The following is a 21,015-nucleotide window of genomic DNA, read 5'->3' on the forward strand; positions in this document are numbered from 1 at the left end:
TCGGTCCAACCCGTCCATTCTGACCCAGATATCCTAACCTGATCTAGTTTGTTTTGCCAGCACACGGCCCATATCCCTCTAAACCCTTCCTAGACCTGGGAAGGGCTCACCCACAATAAGGGTTGCGAAGTCCCGGGGCGTTGTTGCTATGGTAACTGTGAGGCTGGAATGTTGACTGCTCACTCCACCTTGGCAGGTTTCGCCAGCGTGGCGCTCATCGCCTTCTCGGAGATGGAGTCGGTGCTGAACGGCTCCTTGGACAGTGATGGTGGCCTGTGCCTGAATTCTCACGTTCTGACCGTCACCTCCTCCCACAAGGACAGGCAGGCCCTCGCTGAGCCCGTCAACATCACCTTCCGGAACGAGCGGGTAAGTGAGGCACCGGCGTGGCTGAGAAAACAGGCCCCTCGGCCCATTCGATCATTGCTGGCCCTTTCACAGTGTCCATCGCATAACGGGCAGGTGCTTACCCAGCACTGGGGCAGAATCGTAGAATCCCTACAGTGTGGAAGCAGACCATTCGGCCCATCAAGTCCACACCAGCCTTCCGTCCCACCCGCCCCCTCCCTGCATTTCCCATGGCTAACCCACCTAGTCTGCCCATCCCTGGATAGTTTAGCATGGCCAATCCACCTAATCTGCACGCCTTTGGATTGTGAGAGGAAACTGGAGCACCCAGAGGAAACCCACACAAACACAGGGAAGAACATGCAAACTCCACACAGACAGTTACCCAAGGGTGGAATCGATCCCAAGTCTCTAGCACTGTGAGGCAGCAGTGCTAACCACTGAGCCAAAGTGTCACCCAGATACTGTGTTGTCAACTGGGCCTCAATATTGCTGGAGTCTTGCCAAATGTTCTTAAGGTATGTGCAGTCCCCCAGTTTGCCTTTAATGGAAAGGACAGGCCAGATTTCTGCACAGAACAAGAATTGTTATTTATGTTATGTGATTGGACTATAGTTTCAAGTGAACGTGGGTTTCCTCCGGGTGCTCCGGTTTCCTCCCACAGTCCAAAGATGTGCAGGTCAGGTGAATTGGCCATGCTAAATTGCCCGTAGTGTTAGGTAAGGGGTAGATGTAGGGGTCTGGGTGGGTTGCGCTTCGGCGGGACGGTGTGGACTTGTTGGGCCAAAGGGTCTGTTTCCACACTGTAAGTAATCTAATCTAATCTAATCTAATGAACAAACATGAACTACTAAAATATAACACAACTAACGCTTTAATCTCCTCATAACCCTTCCCCCCCCCATGCTCCCCCATCCACAAACAGACAAAAGACTGGGGAACACGGAGGTAGAAAAAGACTAGAAAGTCAGTTCCATGACCTTTGTGACCCCCTTCTGGGATGAGGAAATGGGCCATTTTCCCGATAAAGTTGAATGGTGGCTGGAATGACTGCACTGAGGCTGGCATCCCATCACCAGGTCATCCTTTACTTATACGTGCACACTAACCCGGCGAGCTCAGAGCCAGCTCCGAGAGTGAACAGAACCCCCGACACTCCTATCGATCTCTGTCAGCCAGGGCTCCCTGATTGGACCGCATTAACAGCCCCAGTCAGGGCACTCATATTCTAAGAGGTCCACCTGGCTGTCCACGTTACAATAACTGATCCTACTTCAACTAACCAGAATGTCTATCCAACTCCCATTGGATAAAGTGTGTGAGAAGGAATTAGATTGAACTGAAAGTGAACAAACAGAGGCATTTCCAAAAAGCTAACTACATCCTTGCTTCATCCTTTATTTATTGACTTTTCCAATACCCATCTCCTTTCACCTGACACCACACACTGGCCCACCTCCCTTTTATTTTCTCCTGTACCTCTCATTCAATGATAGACCATCCCTTTGGTTCTTCCCCAGTGCTATACTCTGCACGGTAGCTCAGTGGTTAGCTCTGCTGCCTCATAGCGCCAGGGACTCTGGTTCGATTCCTGTGTGGACATTCTCCCCTTATCTGGGTGGGTTTCCTCTGGGTGCTCTGGTTTCCTCCCACAGTCCAAAGATGTGCAGGTTAAGTGGACTGGTGTTGGGAATTGTCCCCTGATGTGTAGACGAGGTGAGTTGGAAATGCGGGATTATAGGGTAGACTGTGGGTGTGGGTGGTATGCTCTATGATGGGTTGGTGCAAACTGGATGGACTGAATGATATCTTTGTGCACTGTAGGGATTCTATGATTCTTAAAACACCTCCTACCAGTCATGACAAAACATCATTAACCTAAAGAATTAACTGTTTCTCTCTATCTCTCTCCCTGTTGAGTAATTCCAGTGATTTCTGCACTTACTTGGGGTGAGAGTTACTCACCGTCATGATGCATATGAACAACCCCTTGTGTGGATTCAAAATAACAGACAGCATCTAAATGTAAGATCATAAGAGTTAGGTCACACAGTCCCTAGAGATTGCGGTACCATTTGTGAAAGACCATAGTCTTTTACAGACATTGGTTAGGCCACATTTGGAAAACTGTATTCAGTTCTGGTCTCCTGCTATTGGAGAGATGTTCATAAACTTGAAAGGGTGCAGAAAAGATTTGCAAGAATGTTACCAGGGTTGAAGGGTTGAAGTTATAGAGAGAGGGCGGCGCTATTTTCCCTGGTGCGTCTGGGGCTGAGGGGTGACCTGATAGAGGTTTATAAAATCATGAGGGGCATGGATAGAGTGAATAGCCCACAGGCTTTTCCCCAGGATAGATTAACCAAGGTCTTCTCTCCAGGGTAGTGGGAACTAAAGGGCATAGGTTTAGGGAGAGAGGTGAAAGATTTAAAAGGGACTTATGGAGCAGCTTTTTCACACAGAGGGTGGTGCGTGTATGGAATGAGCTGCCAGAGGAGGTGGTGGAGGCTGGTACAATTACAACATTTAAAAGACATTTGTATGGGTATATGAACAGGAAGGGTTTGGAGGGATGTGGGCCAAGTGCTGTCAAATAGGACTAGATTAGATTAGGATATTTGGGTGGAATGGACACTTTGGAAGGGTTTGTTTTCATGCTGGACATCTCCATGACTCCATGACTCTAATCAAAGCTAGACTTCTAGACTCGAACATTTGCCTTTTAATCTTTCCTGATGTCTTCTTTAACAGATTCTCCTTTGTTCACTCACATCTCCCTCACATCCCACATCTTCTGCTTCCCTTAAAGCATGTCCTCTTACTCCTGAGAAGGCAGAAGATTATCTGCCAGAATAATTATCTCTTTTCTCCTCAAGGGAGATGGCTTCCCAATACCCACCCTGTCCAGCCTTTGTACAATATAATATTTTTCAGTGGGTTCGCCTCTCATTCTGAAGCAGTAGTCTATCTACAGGCAGACTCTGTGTTGCAAATGGATTCCATTCCAGAGTCTATTTGCAAGTCAGAGCAGTATAAAAAGGCCATCCTTAAATCCGAGAAACATTTATAAGTTAGATCTTTAAAATTACACCCCTGTGGGATTGCGTTTGAAAGTCAAATGATCATAAATAAGGGAGCCCCATAAAGATATTCTGCTCTGATTGTCCTCTGTGTCTGAGACTCAATTTGCTGCCAACACAAAGAACGCTGGAGAAACTCAGCAGGCCTGGCAGCATCAATGGAGAGAGACACAGAGTTAGCATTTCGAGTCCCCGGTATGACTCTATGGGAGAATGGAGTACAGAGCAGAACATCTGTTCGACAGAAGACCCATATTGGATTTAAAGCATTCACTCTGTTTCTCTCTCCATGGATGCTGCCAGACCTGCTGAGTTTCTCCAGCATTCTCTGTGTTTGTTTCCGATTTGCAGTGCCTGCAGTATTTTTTTCTTCTATTTGAGTGTTTTCACCAAAGCTGGACGTGGCTGCTGTACAATTCCCCCTATGGTTATGTTCCACACTGTAGGGAATCTGATATAATCATAACCATCTGCCCTTCCTTCAGTTGTTGAAGCAAGGTTGTGTGTGTGTGTGTGTGTGGGGTGGGGGGGGGGGGGTGGTGGAGGGGGGGGGTGCAGGGAATGCAATATCCTGATGAAATGAACTGATGACTTGCTGTACCCGCGTACTAACTTTAAGATTCATGTACTGGGACTTGTGGATCCCTCTACACCGTTACGGTCTGCACCCTCTGTCCATTCAAACAATACACTGCTTTTCGCCAAAGTGGACAAGTCACATTTATCCAGGTTATACTCCAGCTGCTATATTTTTCCCACTCCCTTGACCAGTCTCTATCCCTTTGCAGACTTCCTCCCTCCCATTCACAACTTTCCTTCCAACCTGCCTTGGAGTCATCAACAAATGGCCCCATTGTCCAAACCATGAACACAGATTGGAAATACTTGAGGAGTCAGCATTCCTCAGGAGACTCTCCACTAGTTACAGCTTCCCAAGCTGGAACAGCTCCCACCCTAGCCATGCTGTTTCTTGTTAGGCGACCAATCCATTATCCTGATGATCTGTTCATCCCTGCACCACATACTCTTACCTTGTGTAGCAAACGTTGGTATGGCACTGTATCGACTGCTCAATACAGGACACCACCATTTCTGTTCATTTCATCAGGATATCGCATTCCCTGCACACCCCCCCCCCCCCACCCCACCACACACACACACACACACACACACAACCTTGCTTCAATAACTGAAGGAAGGGCAGATGGTTATGATTATATCAGATTCCCTACAGTGTGGAAACAGGCCCTTCGGCCCAACAAGTCCACACCTATCCTCCAAAGAGTAACCCACCCAGACCCATTCACCTACCCTATATTTGACCCTGACTAATGTACTATGGGCAATTTAGCACAGCCAATTCACCCTAACCTGCACATCTTTGGATTGTGTGGGGAAACCAGAGCACCCGGAGGAAACCCACGCAGACATGGGGAGAATATGCAAACTCCGCACAGACAGTCGCCCAAGGCTGGAATTGAACCCAGGTCCCTGCTGCTGTGAGGCAGCAGGACTAACCACTGAGCCACCATGCCATTATGTTGTTCAGGGAGTAGGATATGGTGGAGATATGCTGCTGCCAAGGCAATGCTTTTGTTTAAGGAGGCAACTCAATGGATGGTTCTTTTGACCAAAGCCTAACCACTGAGAGGTTTATAAAATCACAAGGGGCCGTGGATAAGTTGAATTGCGAGGATATGTTCCATTGGGGTGGGGGAGTTGCAGACTAGGGACCATATTTTTAAGGTGAGAGGAGAAAGGTTTAAAAAGGACCTTTTCACACCATGTAGGAGGAAAGAGCTGCCAGAAAAAATGGTGGACGCAGGCACAGTGAGAACATTTAAAACGACATTTGGATATGTGCATGAATAGGAAAGGTTTGGAGGGATATAGGCCAAACGCAGGCAGGTGGGATCAGTTTAGATTGGGAACATGGTTGGTGTGGTCTAGTTGGACCGAAGGGTCTGTTTCCATGCTGTATGACTCTCTGATTCTTTGATATATTCTTGATCCAGGAGAAGAAGCCTCGAGTCAAAGTTGTCTGTATCTCCCTGAACCGCACAGGAAGCAGAAACCATTGGTCCCGGCAAGGCTGCACTGTGGTAAATTCTAACACCACACACACGATGTGCAGGTGCACACACCTAACCAGCTTTGCAGTGCTGATGGCACTGTATGAGACCCAGGTACATTTACATCGCAAAACACAACCAACTGAAAGCTGCAAGATTTCTCACGCAGTCTAACGTTTACCAATGAATTGTCCGTGGCATTTGTTCATGATTTTTTTGATTTAACTGCAAGTGACAGTGTACGGGTGCATGATGAAATGATAGAGTTGGCAGAAATACTTCAGAAAATGACTGCACACACCACCTACTGGACAGAGCATGTAACTACAACGTTATAAGCAATTGTTTACATACACAATCTCCATTCTGAATGTTAATATGAGTGCTTTCAGTGTTAGACATTGGCATGACCACAAACCATGACAACAGGAAGTTGAGTAGTGTGTGGACAGACTTGCGTGTGGTTTGTTAGTCATAGAGTCATCCAGCGCAGGAACAGACGCTTTGGTCTGACCAGTCCATGCTGACCATAATCCCAAACCGGTCCCCCCTGCCTGCTCCTGGCCAATATCTGTCCAAACCTTTCCTGTTCATGTCCTTATCCAAATGTCTTTTGAACATTTTAACTGTACCCACATCCACCATTTCCTCAGGATGTTCATTCCACATGCGAACCACCCTCTGTGTAAATAATTTTGCCCCATGTCTCTTTAATATCTCTCTCCTCTTACCGTAAAATTGTGCCGTCTAGTCTTGAAATCCCCTGTCTGAGTGAAAAGACAACTACCATGTACATCCCTCGGGTGACTATCCTCCAAGGCGGACTTCGGGACAAGCAGCAGCAAAAAGTGACCAAGCAGAGGCTGATAGGGAGGGCCTTGGGTTCATGTCACATTACGGGTGACTACCATTGCACTATACACACACACACACACACACACACAGGCACTCCAATACACACACATACATACAGACACAAGTATATACAGGCACGCACACAGACACTTACACACATTCCTATAGACACACACACACTCTCACACTCACACACACACACACACACAGACACTCCAATATACACACACACACACAAATATACACTCTCTCTCACACTCATGACCCCCAACCCCAGACAGACACACACACAAAAAAAAACCCACATGCACACATACACATATACGTTTGTGGGGTGAATTTGTACTTGCAGAGTTACATTGTACTTTGCTCAAAAACTGCATGAATCCATGTAGGAATTTGTTAACTCACTGTTTAGATTAGAATCAGTCTAAACATTATGGCACAGACAGGCAACACAGGGGGCTAACACCTTCAACATCTTATCTGGCTGACACCAATTGTTACAATTAAACTGAGAATGTGACGTTTTTTTAAAAAGTTTTATGACTTACATATGAAAGAAGTGAAACTATCATGGTCATTCTAACAGATGAGAGACTCAACAAACAATCGAGGTATTTTTCAATGTATAATTTCAGTTACATCACACTGTAAACTTTTGCTATAAATTCTGTGTCCACTACAACCGCCTGATCATGGAGCAGTGCTCCGAAAGCTAGTGCTTCCAATTAAACCTGTTGGACTATAACCTGGTGTTGTGTGATTTTTAACTTTGTACACCCCAGTCCAACACCAGCACCTCCAAATCATACACCCCTCATGATTTTATAAACTTCTATAAGTCACCTCTCAACCTCCTACACTCCAGTGAAAAAAGTCCCAACCAATCCAGCCTTTCTTTATAACTCAAACCTTCCATCCCCAGCAACATCTTGGTAAATATCTTCAGTATAGTGTCTACACTGCTGAATGTGTATGGGGACGCTGCAATGTAGTGTCCACACTGCTGAATGTGAATGGGGACGGTGCAATATAGTGTCCACACTGCTGAATGTGGATGGGGACGGTGCAATATAGTGTTCACACTGCTGAATGTGAATGGGGACGCTGCAATATAGTGTCCACACTGCTGAATGTGTATGGGGATGCTGCAATATAGTGTCCACACTGCTGAATGTGTATGGGGACGCTGCAATGTAGTGTCCACACTGCTGAATGTGTATGGGGACGCTGCAATATAGTGTCCACACTGCTGAATGTGTATGCGGATGCTGCAATATAGTGTCCACACTGCTGAATGTGTATGGGGACGCTGCAATATAGTGTCCACACTGCTGAATGTGTATGGGGACGCTGCAATATAGTGTCCACACTGCTGAATGTGTATGGGGACGCTGCAATATAGTGTCCACACTGCTGAATGTGTATGGGGACGCTGCAATATAGTGAAACACTGCTGAATGTGTATGGGGACGCTGCTGAATGAATACAGGGAAGGCGATTGCTCCTCTTTGTTTAATTCTGCCATTTTTAAAGCTGTTGTCCTCTTTGTTAAAGCTATTAGCTCTTCGAACTACTCTACATGCCCTTCAGTATGTTTCCCATGCTCTGTGTGGCTTTCCTCCGGGTGCTCCAGTTTCCTCCTACAGTCCAAAGATGTGTAGGTCAGGTGAATTGGCCAGGCTAAATTGCCTATAGTGTTAGGTGAAGCGGTAAATATAGAGGAATGGGTCTGGGTGGGCTACTCTTCGGAGGGTCAGTGTGGACTGGTTGGGCCAAAGGGCCTGTTTCCACACTTAGGGAATCTAATCTAATCCCTCTGTAAAATACTAGATTATAACTCTCTCTGTCTCTGTCTCTGTCTCTCCCTCTCTCTCTCTCTCTCTCGGCTTTCTCTTCTTTCTCCTCTCTTACTTTCTCTTCTCTCTCTTTCCCCCTCGCTTCTTTAAATCCTTTCTCTCTCTTCCCTCTCTTTTGCCTTTCTCTCTTTTCTCTTTCTCACCTCTCCCTGTCCCTTTTTCCCCTTTCTCTTCTTCCTCTTTCTTCTTTCTCTTCCTCCTCTTTGACTGTCTACTCACAATCTTTCTCCTTCTCCTCTGTCTCTCTCCTCTTCCCCTCTTCTTCTCTTTCCTATCTCTCTCACATCTAGAATATAAAACATTGAACATTACAGTGCCCTTGATGGGCCTCGATGTTATGCCAACCTGTGAAACCAATCTAAAGTCCATCTAACCTACACTATCTGATTATCACCCATATATAGAACATAGAACATAGAACATTACAACGCAGTACAGGCCCTTCGGCCCTCGATGTTGCACCGATCAAAGCACACCTAACCTACACTAAGCCACTATCCTCCATATACCTATCCAATGCCCGCTTAAATACCCATAAAGAGGGAGAGTCCACGACTGCTACTGGCAGGGCATTCCATGAACTTACGACTCGCTGAGTGAAGAACCTACCCCTAACATCAGTCCTATATCTACCCCCCCTTAATTTAAAGCTATGCCCCCTTGTAATAGCTGACTCCATACGTGGAAAAAGGTTCTCACTGTCAACCCTATCTAACCCCCTAATCATCTTGTACACCCTCTATCAAGTCACCCCTAAACCTTCTTTTCTCCAATGAAAACAACCCCAAGTGCCTCAGCCTTTCCTCATAGGATCTTCCTACCATACCAGGCAACATCCTGGTAAACTTCCTCTGCACCCGTTCCAGTGCCTCCACATCCTTCCTATAGTATGGCGACCAAAACTGCACACAATATTCCAGATGCGGCCGCACCAGAGTCTTATACAACTGCAGCATGACCTCAGTACTCCGGAACTCAATTCCTCTACCAATAAAAGCCAGTACGCCATATGCCTTCTTCACTGCACTATTTACCTGGGTGGCAACTTTCAGAGATCTGTGTACATGGACACCAAGATCCCTCTGCTCTTCCACACTACCAAGTATCCGACCATTAGCCCAGTACCCCATCTTTTTATCCAATGACATTTAATTGTCCTTAAAGTTGGTGAGTCTGCTACTGTTGCAGGCAGTGCCACCACACCCCTACTACTCTCTGAGTAAAGAATCTACCTCTGACATCTGTCCCATCAATTTAAAGCTATGTCCCCTTGTGCTCACCATCACCATACTTGGAAAAAGGCTTTCACTGTCCACCCTATCTAATTCTCTGATCATCTTTTATTAAGCCATCTCTAAAGCTTCTTCTCGCTAACGAAAACAGCCTTTCCTCATAAGACCTTCCCTCCATACCATCCAACATTCTAGTAAATCTCCTCTGAACCCTTTCCAAAGCTTCCACATCCTTCCTATAATGCGGTGACCCGAACTGTACACAATACTCCAAACGCAGCTGCACCGGAGTTTTGTACAGCTGTTACGTGACCTCGTGGCTCCCAACTCAATCCCTCTACTAATAAAAACTAACACACCATATGTCTTCTTAACAATCCCTATCAACCTGGGTGGCAACTTTCAGGGATCTATGTACTTGGACACCGAGATCTCTCTGCTCATCTACACTGCCAAGAATCTTACCATTAGCCCAGTACTCTCCTTCTAAAGTGAATCACCTCACACTTTTCCACATTAAACTGCTTTGCCACTTCTCAGCCCAATTCTGCAGCTTATCTATGCCCCTCTGTAACATACAACATCCTTCAGCATTATCCACAACTCCACCGACCTTAGTGTCATCCACAAATTTACTAACCTATCCTCCTACATCCTCATCCAGGTCATTTGTAAACATCACAAATAGCAGTGACCCAAAACAGATCCTTGTGGTACTCCCCTAGTAACTGAACTCCAGGATGAACATTTCCCATCAACCACCACCCTCTGTCTTCTTTCAGCTCACCAATTTGTGATCCAAACCACTAAATCACCCTCAATCCCATTGCCTCTGTACTTTCTGCAATAGCCTACCATGGGGAACATTATCAAACACTTTACTGAAATCCACCTACACCATATCAACTGCTTTACCTTCATCCACCTCTCTGGTCACTTTCTCAAAGAACTCAATATGGTTTGTGAGACACGACCTGCCCTTCACAAAACTGGGTTGACTATCCCTAATCAAATTATTCCTTTCGAGATGATTCTTTCCTCTCTCCCCTCCTTCTCTCCTTTTTCTCTCCTCTCTGTCTCCTCTCTCTCTCTCTTTCTCCCCTCAATGCCATTCTCCATTTCCCTTATGACTGTCCACCATCCACCTCCACCAGCACTATCCCATTTGGCAATCCAATTTGTGGAGACAGTTTCCAGTCAGTTGTCCTCTCCTGCATTGCCTGCATACGTCCCCCTCGTGTACCTCAGATTTAAAGCCTGTGAACATCATTTCTGTCGTGCCTTTGGCAGAAACTACTCCCTCCCTCCCTGCTTTTCCATGACTTCTCTTTCACCCCCTGGCCTGTAAGACATTTCAAGAGTCACAAGTAAGCGATGGATGAGTCAGGTATTGTTAGTGGACTATCCAGCAATGGTGGCCATCACAATTTGTGGCCAATCATGTTCCCGAACTAATGGCGAGATTGAGTGTTGCTGAATCAGAGCAAAAAAAGGAGAAGATGTTTGGTCACCTCCAGTTAATGGAGTCACTAAAACCCCTTGCAAACTTACAACTGACACATAGATGGTGAGATTCTTTGCATCAGTGGATCTCTGTACCAACATTTAATCACCGGGTCACTGGTTGAAATCACAGTATTGTGTAGACCCAATGGGGATTCAGAAGCTGAGCATTAAACATTGGAGCTGAAGTGCTTGTATTTTGGAGGAAACTTGTGTGGGTCAGGACAGGCAAAATAATGCAGATTGCGAGACATAAAACAGGATGAGAATTGTGGTCACAGAAGTGTACGGTGAATGTGAGGTGGTTACCCTGGCTATTTCTCATTCTGCAGGATCCCTGGCATCTGCTGAACCTCAGTCTGATTTCGTACGTTGGAATAAGCATCTCCCTCGTGTGCCTCGTTATTTCGTTCCTCACCTTCCTGATATGCCATACCATCCAAGGCACACGCACCACCATCCATGCCCACCTGTGCCTGTGTCTGTTTCTGGCTGAGCTACTGTTCCTCGTCGGTATCTCTCAAACCAGTAACCAGGTAAAGCCGCTGCTCTGTATCAGTGTCCTGTTATCATTGTAACATCGGCGAACACCAGACTATCACACCCAGGCGCCAAACGCTATCATTGCCCCACAAAGCCATCGACATAAGATTAGACACAGGCCATTGAAGCTCCTCCATCAATCATTGAGATTGTGGCTGATCTAATAGTCCACTCCACTTCCCCGTCCTTTCCTCATAACCCTTCATTTCCTTGCTGATTAGGAACCGATCTCAGCCTTGAGTATACTTAATGACCCAGCCTCAACGGCCCTCTGTGGGAACAAATTGCACAAATGCATTCTCCTCTGAGGGAAGAGATTGCTCCTCATGTCTGAGTGAAATGGGCCCTCGAGTCCTAGACTCTCCCATCAGGGCAAACCACCTCTCCACCACCTTCTCAAGGGGCAACTGGGGAAGGGCAATAAATTCAGACCCAACCCAACCATGCCCATGTTTTTAACAGCTTCCAGGAAGTGGCATCATAACTGATCAAATAGTAACAGAAACAGTAAAAACAAAAGTTAAGATTATTTTATAAAGGTCAGGGCAAAGACTAGGATGGAATTGATGAAACATTTGCGACTTCCATCTGTGACACCCAAATGGATGGCCATCGCTATTCACCGGGAGACTTGCTTCTCTCTTGGTGGAGACAGAACACTCAATACACCACTGTTCTTCCCTAGCTTGTCTGTGCGATCATCGCTGGCTTTCTACATTACTTCTTCCTGACTGTGTTTGCCTGGATGTGCCTGGAAGGGATACAGCTCTACCTGATGGTGGTGAAGGTTTTCAACGCAGGATGCCTCAGGAAACGACACATCCTCCCATTTGGCTACGGGCTGCCTCTACTAGTTGTTGGGATCTCCGCTGCCATACGTCACAAGGGCTACGGAACAAGCAAGCAGTACGTACCACTTTCCCTGTGATATGTTGCAGTGGGTTCTGGAATGTGTTCACAGTCACACTTCCAACGCGCAGAAGCAAGAGCTGCGTCTGGAGGTGACTCATACAGAAGAGCTGAAAATGTGTTGCTGGAAAAGCGCAGCAGGTCAGGCAGCATCCCAGGAACAAGAGAATCGACGTTTCGGGCATAAGCCCTTCTTCAGCCCTTCTTCCTGCTCTTCGGATGCTGCCTGACCTGCTGCGCTTTTCCAGCAACACATTTTCAGCTCTGATCTCCAGCATCTGCAGTCCTCACTTTCTACTCATACAGAAGAGTCAAGATCAGAGTGGTGCTGGAAAAGCACAGCAGGTCAGGCAGCATCCGAAGAGCAGGAAAATCGATATTTTGGGCAGAAGCCCTTCATCGGGAATCTTCGGATGCTGCCTGACCTGCTGTGCTTTTCCAGCACCACTCTGATCTTGACTCGAATCTCCAGCATCTGCAGTACCCACTTCTGCCTCATACAGAAGAGGGCCTTGCGTCATTAGACATAGGTGCAGCATAAGGCCTTTCAGCCCATCGAGTCTGCTAGCTATCCAATGAGATTGTGGCTGATCTGATCCACCTCAACTCCACTTTCCCGCCTTTCCCCCCTCGATTCCCTTCCTGATTAAAAATCTGTCTCTCTCAGCCTTGAAAATATTTAATGACCCAGCCTCAAGAGCCCTCTGTGATACAGAATTCCACAGCCTTACTCCCCTCGGAGGGAAGGGGAGCTTTTCTCTTCTGCCTGAAATGTGCCATTCCTAGTTCTGAGATTGCACCCACACATCTACTCTGTCAGAACTTTGTCTGCATTAATAAGGTCGCCTCTCATTCCTCAACACTCCAGTGAGTCTCCATACTTGAGAACGGTTGTCCTGGTACTGGAGGGAGTGCAGAGGAGGTTCACCACGTTGGTTCTGGAGTTGAGGGGGGTTGGCTTATGAGGAGAGACTGAGTAGACTGGGATTACATTTATTAGAATTCAGAAGAATGAGGGGGATAGAAAGATATAATATTATGAAGGGAATAGATAAGGCAGACGTAGAGAGGATGTTTTCACTGGTGGGTGAAGCTAAGACAAGAGGGGATAGCCTCAAGGCCAGAGGGAGCAGATTTGGGACTGAATTGAGAAGGAACTTCTTCACCCAGAGGGTTGTGAATCTGTGGAATTCCCTACCCCATGAAATGGTTTAGGCTTCCTCAGTAAATGTTTTTCAAGCTAAGATAGATACTTTTTGAACAGTAAAGGAGTTAAGGGTTAGGGTGAGAGGGTGGGGAAGTGGAGCTGAGGCCACTAAAGGATCAGCCATGATCTTATTGAGCGGCAGAGCAGGCTCAAGGGGACAAATGGCCTACTCCTGCTCCCAGTTCTTATGTTCCTACGAGTACAGGCCCAACCTCTCCTCAGAGGTCAGTCCCTCCACCCCCTCAGCCGAGTGGACCTTCTCTGGACTGCCTCCAGTGCCAGCTCTTTCCTTAGATCAGGGGCCCTCAGTGTTCACAGTATTCCAGCTGTGATCTGAGCAGTGCCTTGTAACGTTCCAGGCTTCTTGGTACAGCTGTTCCCTACTGGAATCTAAATAGAAGAGTTTCACTCCAAATGGATATAAAACCCAGATTTTAATCAGATCTTTGAGAATTAAAGGTTATGCAGAGTGGCCAAAATACCTGTCCTGTGTAATAAATGTATTAGCTGGAAATCTTCATCGTGGATCACACTTTCTATCCTAATTTTTGCCCTTCATTTCCTCACCGAAAGTAGCTAAACCAACAGCTAGATTCAGGAATGTGGCAATTTGAAGGGAGCACCCTGTCTTTATGAAAAGAAGAGTTGCTTTATAACGCTCATATTAATCGCTAGCGAACTATTAAACGTGCAATCGTTTTTACAACTATAATTGCAAACCCTGTGGGAAGAGTACTGGATCTCTGGATCCCCCCGACTTGTCTCTTAAATAACCTCACATTGCCTGAGGGTGAGAGTGCCATAATGCTAATGTCACTGGAGAAGTCATCAGGAAGGACAGACAAATTGTCTTGGAGGACGTGGATTCAAATCCGACAATGGCATGTCCTTCGATTTTTAAGATAATTCTGGAATAGAATGACCATGATAGTTATTGTCCTTAAGAAAAAGCCTCATGTCCTTTAGGGAAGGAAGTCTGCCATCTTTATCTGGTCTGGCCTACATGTGATTCCAGACCCACTGCAACGTGGTTGACTCTGAATAGCCTTCCAAAGCAGCTCATTCAATTAGGGATGCACATCGTTGTTAGTGCTGTCAATGCTTTCATGGAAAAATGGTAGTGTCCCTGCCTCTAGGTGAGGTGATGGCCCAGTGGTACTATTGCTGGATGGTTAATCCAGAGACGCAGGTAGGGTTCTGGGGACCCGAGTTTGAATCCTGCTACAGTAGATGGTGGAATTTGAATTCCATAAAAACAAATCTGGACTTAAGAGTCGAATGATGACCATGAATCGATTATCGGGAAGACCCATCTGGTTTAGTGATGTCCTTTCGGGAGGGAAACTGTCATCCTTACCTGGTCTGGAGCACATGTGGTCTACACTGATGCGGTTGACTCTTAACTGCCCTCTGGGCAATGAGGGATGGGCAATAAATGCTGGCCTAGCCAACGATGCCCTTAGCCTGTGAAAGAACAAAGGCCGAGAAGGTCAGGGTTCAAGTCCCACGTGCCCCGGAGGTGGGTCATCGCATCTCCAAGCAGCATGGTTAAAAATGCATGGCTGATCCCCATCAGCGATTTCCACATTCCATGGAGGAGGTGGGGATAATAAGAAAGCAACTTGGGTCAAATTGTAGAGTCAGCAAAGCCAAGTGGAGAAGTGTGGTACAGAAGAGCTCAGCAGCAGAGATGACAAGGCTATGCTCGATCAGTAAGAGGCAAATACGTCGGAGCTAGCATTATTGATTTGAGCTCAACTCTGTCCTCATTTTTACTTTTTTTCTTCAGATGTCTGACTTCTGTCATTAACACTGCCAACTGTACAAAACATCTCACTGTGGTTTTTTTTGTAAAAATAGACATGAAAGTAAAATGCTATTCCATTCTATTCTCATACTCAGCTCCTTTCAAACGCAGGGCAAACGTGCATTTGCTCTGACTGCAAACTGCGTGATCCGTCACCAGTACGGTGGCTCTCAGTTTAAAGAGACCACATCGCTGAAGAAACTGACCTACATTTCTACTTCATTACGTGATCAATCTGCAGTCTTTATTTCTGCAAAATATTTCTTATATGGAGGCACACGCCGCTATAGTCTAAAGGTCTTAAAGGTGGTGGAGGCGGGGGAGGGGTTCCTGCTGGAAGGTTTAATTCTTCCTGTGCCGCTCGCAAGCTCTTTCATCCAGGGTCAGAGGTCACACGACACCAGGCTAGAGCCCAATCGGTTTATTTGAAATCACAAGTTTTCGGAGCGCTGCTCCTTCATCAGGACAGGGTGGACCGGGTGCTTGGGAAATCTACACAGTTCATTCCATTCCTCAGGCCAGATCTCAGAAAGCTCTACCCAATCCATCATTGACTCGCTTTCACGCTCACAAATGACTCTTCGAAGAGCAGAGAGAAAGTGAGGGGCTGCAGGTGTTGGAGGGTCAGCGTCGAAGAGTGTGGTGCTGGAAAAGCACAGCCGGTCCGGCAGCACCCGAGGAGCAAGAGAGTCGACGTTTCGGGCACGAGCTCTTCATCAGGAATGTCCGATGAGGGGCTTATGCCGGAAACATTGACTCCCCTGCTCCTCGGATGCTGCCGGACCGGCTGTGCTTTTCCAGCACCACACTCTTCGACTTACAGGAAACAGAAGCAGTCCTAAGGTGAAACTCTATGGAACATTTTGATATCCTATGGGACAACTTGATCAATGCCCGAAAGAAATCATTTTGCCCCCGTAGCCTTCTACATTCCCACTCCCGTCCTCTGGAAACCCCTTTGCTTTATGTGCATCCAAACCTTTGGAAAGCCCAGTGGAAATAGCCCAGAGAGTAGGAAGCTCTCGTTTGCTCAGCAGTTTATTTTTGGATCTTGGCAGGACTAGGTGGAGCACACTTTGATGTTCCTGATAGGGATCAGCCTTCCCCTCTGACCCGCCATGAGTGAAGCACCAACCAGATCCAACTTCTCTTCCCTGTCCGCTGGGTCTCCTCTTACAGCTGGCAAACGGGATTTATTTTTAGTTTGTTTGCTTGTGGTGGGAGGTACAGAAATCTTTGACAAGAATGCTTTGGCCTGTTCTCAATGTCTGTTCCTGCTAACAGTCTGTTTCCTTTCTCCTGCAGCTGCTGGCTGTCTCTGGATAAACATTTCCTGTGGAGCTTCCTGGGACCGGTCTGTGCTATTATAATGGTGAGGGCCAGGCAGGAGGTTCAGTGCATGGCTGCACTTCAATGTGAAGGGAGCAGGGCAGCTCTGAGGTCCAGCTGAGGGACAGAAACACACAGGGCCAAAAAAAGACATGAGGGACTTTGGACATAAAGAGACGATCATAGAATCCCTACAGTGCGGAAGCAAGCCATTCAGCCCATCAAGTTCATACTAGCCCTCTGAAGGGCATCCCACCCAAACCCACCCTATACGCCCTATGGCTAACCCATCTAGCCTGCTCATGCCTGGAAGCTATGGAACAATTTAGAATGGCCGATCCACCTTATTTGCACATGTCTGGGCCCTGGGAGGAAACCCACAAGGATATGGGAGGCAGTGGTTCGTGCTGCTGCCTCACAGCGCCAGGGACCCGGGTTCGATTCCCTCCTCGGGCGACCATCTGTGTGGAGTTTGCACATTCTCCCTGTGTCTGTGTGGGTTTTCTCCAGGTGCTCCAGTTTCGTCCCACAATCCAAAGATGTACAGATTAGGTGGATTGACCACGCTAAATTGCCCATAGTGTTCAGTGATGTGTAGATTAGGTCAGGGGTAAACGTAGAGTAATAGGGTGGGGAAATGGGTCTGGGTGGGTTACTTTCCAGCGGGTCAGTGAAGGGCCTGTTTCCACACTGTGGGAATTGTGTGATTCTAACATGCAAACTCCACACAAATTGCCCACGGGTGTTAATTGAACCCAGGTTGCCTGGTGCTGGTGAGGCAGCAGTGTTAGCCATTGAGCCACTGTGCCACCTCGATCAATGGATGATTCCCAATTAGCAGCTAACAGAATTGGGAAACATGGTTACCAAGACACCGAAGGGAGAAAGTGAGGTCTGACGAAGGGCTTATGCCCGAATCGTCGATTCTCCTGCTCCTTGGATGTTGCCTGACCTGCTGTGCTTTTCCAGCACCACACTCTCGATGAAGACACTGAAGGGGCAAGGTTACAGTGAGAAGCCATTGTAGGTGGATAGGCAACAGTCGCAAATCTTTTATAGCACAAAACGAGAACATCCGGCCCACAGTGTCTGTGCTGGTCATCAAGCTGATTGAGCCACATGTATTATGACATTTCAAGTGCTTGATTCCTTCTTAAATGTCTTGAGATACCAAGTAGCAAATTTCAGATACCCACCACCCTTGCGTTTCTTCCAAATCTGACCTTAAGACTGTGGCCACTACTTTGAAACAGATATTAACTCTTCAGTATTTGGTTTGGGATAAGGGTAACCACAGAAAAGAAGTCAACCAATAAAGATTAGGCTTCATTTCATACAATCACAGAACAGTAGAATCCCTACAAAGTAGAAACATTTGACCCAACAAGTCCACACTGACCACTCTGAAGAAATTCCCACCCAGACCCATTCCCCTACTCTATTACTCTACATTTACCTCTGACTAATACACCTAACCTACACATCCCTGAACACTACGGGCAATTTGTCCCAGTCCCTTTTTTTGATTTTGTTGGTGATCCCTATCAGCCTGCTGTAGCTATAATCTGGACAAGCCATGGCACAATAATTTAACTCGAGATATTATTTCCATACAGTGCACCAGCCCTGTTTTGAACCAGATGTCCCCAAATACAGAATCCTTCCTTCTCTCATGGACTATCCTGCAAATGTCCTCCTTATATCATCAGTTGCCAAACTGACTGACTGATTCTCATTAACCCCATTACTCCATCCACAGCATTGTAATCTCTTCCTGTTCCAAACCATCTTCTAGCTTCCTGATTCTGCTTTTGTCCTTTCTTTGTCAATCCCTCTCTACTCTTGAACTCAAGGGCAAGCCAGTGCCATTTCAGAGGGGAAGTTAAAAGTCAGCCATATTGCTATGGTCTGGTGTGGTATCATATGTAGGCTAGATCACATATTAGACTAGATTACATTACATTACAGTATGGAAACAGACTCTTCGGCCCAACAAGTCCACACCAACCCGCCGAAGCGTAACCCACCCATACCCCTGCATTTACCCCTTACCTAACACTATGGGCAACTTAGCATGGCCAATTCACCTGACCTGCACATCTTTGGACTGTGGGAGGAAACCGGAGCACCCGGAGGAAACCCACGCAGACACGGGGAGAATGTGCAAACTCCACACAGTCAGTTGCCTGAGGCAGGGATTGAACCCGGGTCTCTGGCGCTATGAGGCAACAGTGCTAACCACTGTGCCACCGTACCGCCCACTATGGACATTGTGGATTTCCTTCCCTAAAGGACATGAGTGAACCAGACTTTTGTTTTTATAAAAATTGATGATGGCTTCAAAACCTCACTGGACAAGAAGGGCCGCTCACCACAGGCCCACCATCTCAAGAAAAACTCGAGTTTGGTGATAAATGCTAGCCCAGGCTGTGATGCCCAAACCCCACGAGTGAATAAATAACAAAAAGAAAAATCTGAGAGGGGACCCATACTCAGGTGCGACATGGGAGAATGAGTTTCAAATCATAAGCAATTGTGTAAGACTTTGGTTCGGCCACATTTGGAATACTGCGTGCAGTTCTGGTCGCCACATTACCAAAAGGATGTGGATACTTTGGATAGGGTGCAGAGGAGGTTCACCAGGATGGTGCCTGGTATGGAGGGCACTAGCTATGAAGAGAGATTGAACAGATTAGGATTATTTTCATTAGAAAGACGGAGGTTGAGGGGGAACCTGATAGAGGTCAACAAAATCATGAGAGGTGTAGACAGGGTAGACAGCAAGAAGCTTTTTCCCAGAGTGGGGGGAGTCAATTACTAGGGGTCACAAGCTCAAAGTGAGAGGGACAAAGTTTAGGGAGATATGTGTGGGACGTTCTTTACACAGAAGGTCGTGGGGGCCTGGAACGTGATGCCAGCGGAGGTGGTAGAGGCTGGAACGATAGCGCCATTGAAGATGTATCTAGACAGATACATGAATGGGCAGGGAGCAAAGGGATACAGATCATTAGAAAATAGGTGGGAGGTTTAGTTTGAGGATCTGGATCAGCGCAGGCTTGGAGGGCTGAAGGGCCTGGGCCTGTTCCTGTGCTGTAGTGTTATGTTCTTTATAAATACATCTCTGAGTGGCAGTGTCCCCACCTCTGGCTTAGGAGGCCTGAGTGAGAGGGAAGACTGACAGTTGGCATGTTTCAGGGGAAAAGTAGAGATGAATGTGCAAACTCCACACACACAGTTGCCCGAGGATAGAATCGAACCCAGGTCCCTGGCGTAGTGAGGCAGCAGTGCTAACCATTGAGCCCCTCAGTCTGTACCTGATCAAGAAACAGACTGTGAGACAGCCCAGGAAGACCTTTGTGGGCGGCACGGTGGCACAGTGGTTAGCACTGCTGCCTCACAGCACCAGAGACCCAGGTTCAATTCCCGCCTCAGGCGACTGACTGTGTGGAGTTTGCACATTCTCTCTACGTGGGTTTCCTCCGGGTGCTCTGGTTTCCTCCCACAGTCCAAAGATGTGCAGGTCAGGTGAATTGGCCATGCTAAATTGCCCGTAGTATTAGGTAAAGGGGTAAAGGGGTAAATGTAGGAGAATGGGTGGGTTGCGTTTCGGCGGGGCGGTGTGGACTTGTTGGTCATCTAATGAAATCTTCATGGTGACTGTAGCTAGTGCAGGAATTGACCAGATGGTATTGGCATCAAGGCCAGCTGTCCAACCAACTGAGCTAACCAGTATTACCATCTTATAGAATCCCTAGTGTGGAAACAGGCCCTTCGGCCCAACAAGTCCACACTGACCCTCTGAAGAGCAACCCAGCCAGACCCATTCCCCCACCTTATATTTACCCCTGACCAATGCACCTAACCTACACAACCTGAACACTATGGAGCAATTTAGCTTGGCTAATCCACCTGTATCTGCACATCGTTGGACTGTGGGAGGAAACCAGAGCACCCGGAGGAAACCCACACATATATGGGGAGAATGTGCAAACTCCACACACACAGTTGACCGAGGATAGAATCGAACCCGGGTCCCTGGTGCTGTGAGGCAGCAGTGCTAACCATTGAGCCCCTCAGCCTGTACCTGATCAAGAAACAGACCGTGAGACAGCCCAAGAAGACCTTAACTCTGAGAAATGGTCACTGGAACCAAAACATTAACTCTGAACTCTCTCATCACACTTGTTGCCAGACCTGCTGAGCTTTTCCAGCACTTGCTGTTTTAGATGGAGACTTTTGCTCTGTCTTTGGCCTGGAAGAGTTTACCGACA

At 47.1% G+C, this 21,015-nt stretch overlaps 1 protein-coding gene across 4 annotated transcripts in view; it reads left to right on the top strand.

Moving 5' to 3' along the window:
* The window catches only part of LOC140467987 (adhesion G protein-coupled receptor E3-like), a 93,012-nt gene that overhangs the window by 64,132 nt on the left and 7,865 nt on the right, over positions 1-21,015 (top strand). For all 4 annotated transcript variants that reach the window (XM_072564106.1, XM_072564107.1, XM_072564109.1 and 1 more), the window contains 5 exons: positions 197-369; positions 5,441-5,611; positions 11,282-11,485; positions 12,178-12,398; positions 16,721-16,787. In XM_072564106.1, the coding sequence (XP_072420207.1) occupies positions 197-369; positions 5,441-5,611; positions 11,282-11,485; positions 12,178-12,398; positions 16,721-16,787 (836 nt within the window). The remainder of the gene's footprint in view (positions 1-196; positions 370-5,440; positions 5,612-11,281; positions 11,486-12,177; positions 12,399-16,720; positions 16,788-21,015) is intronic.

Source organism: Chiloscyllium punctatum, chromosome 46 (assembly GCF_047496795.1).
Source record: "Chiloscyllium punctatum isolate Juve2018m chromosome 46, sChiPun1.3, whole genome shotgun sequence".
NCBI classification, from domain to species: domain Eukaryota; kingdom Metazoa; phylum Chordata; class Chondrichthyes; order Orectolobiformes; family Hemiscylliidae; genus Chiloscyllium; species Chiloscyllium punctatum.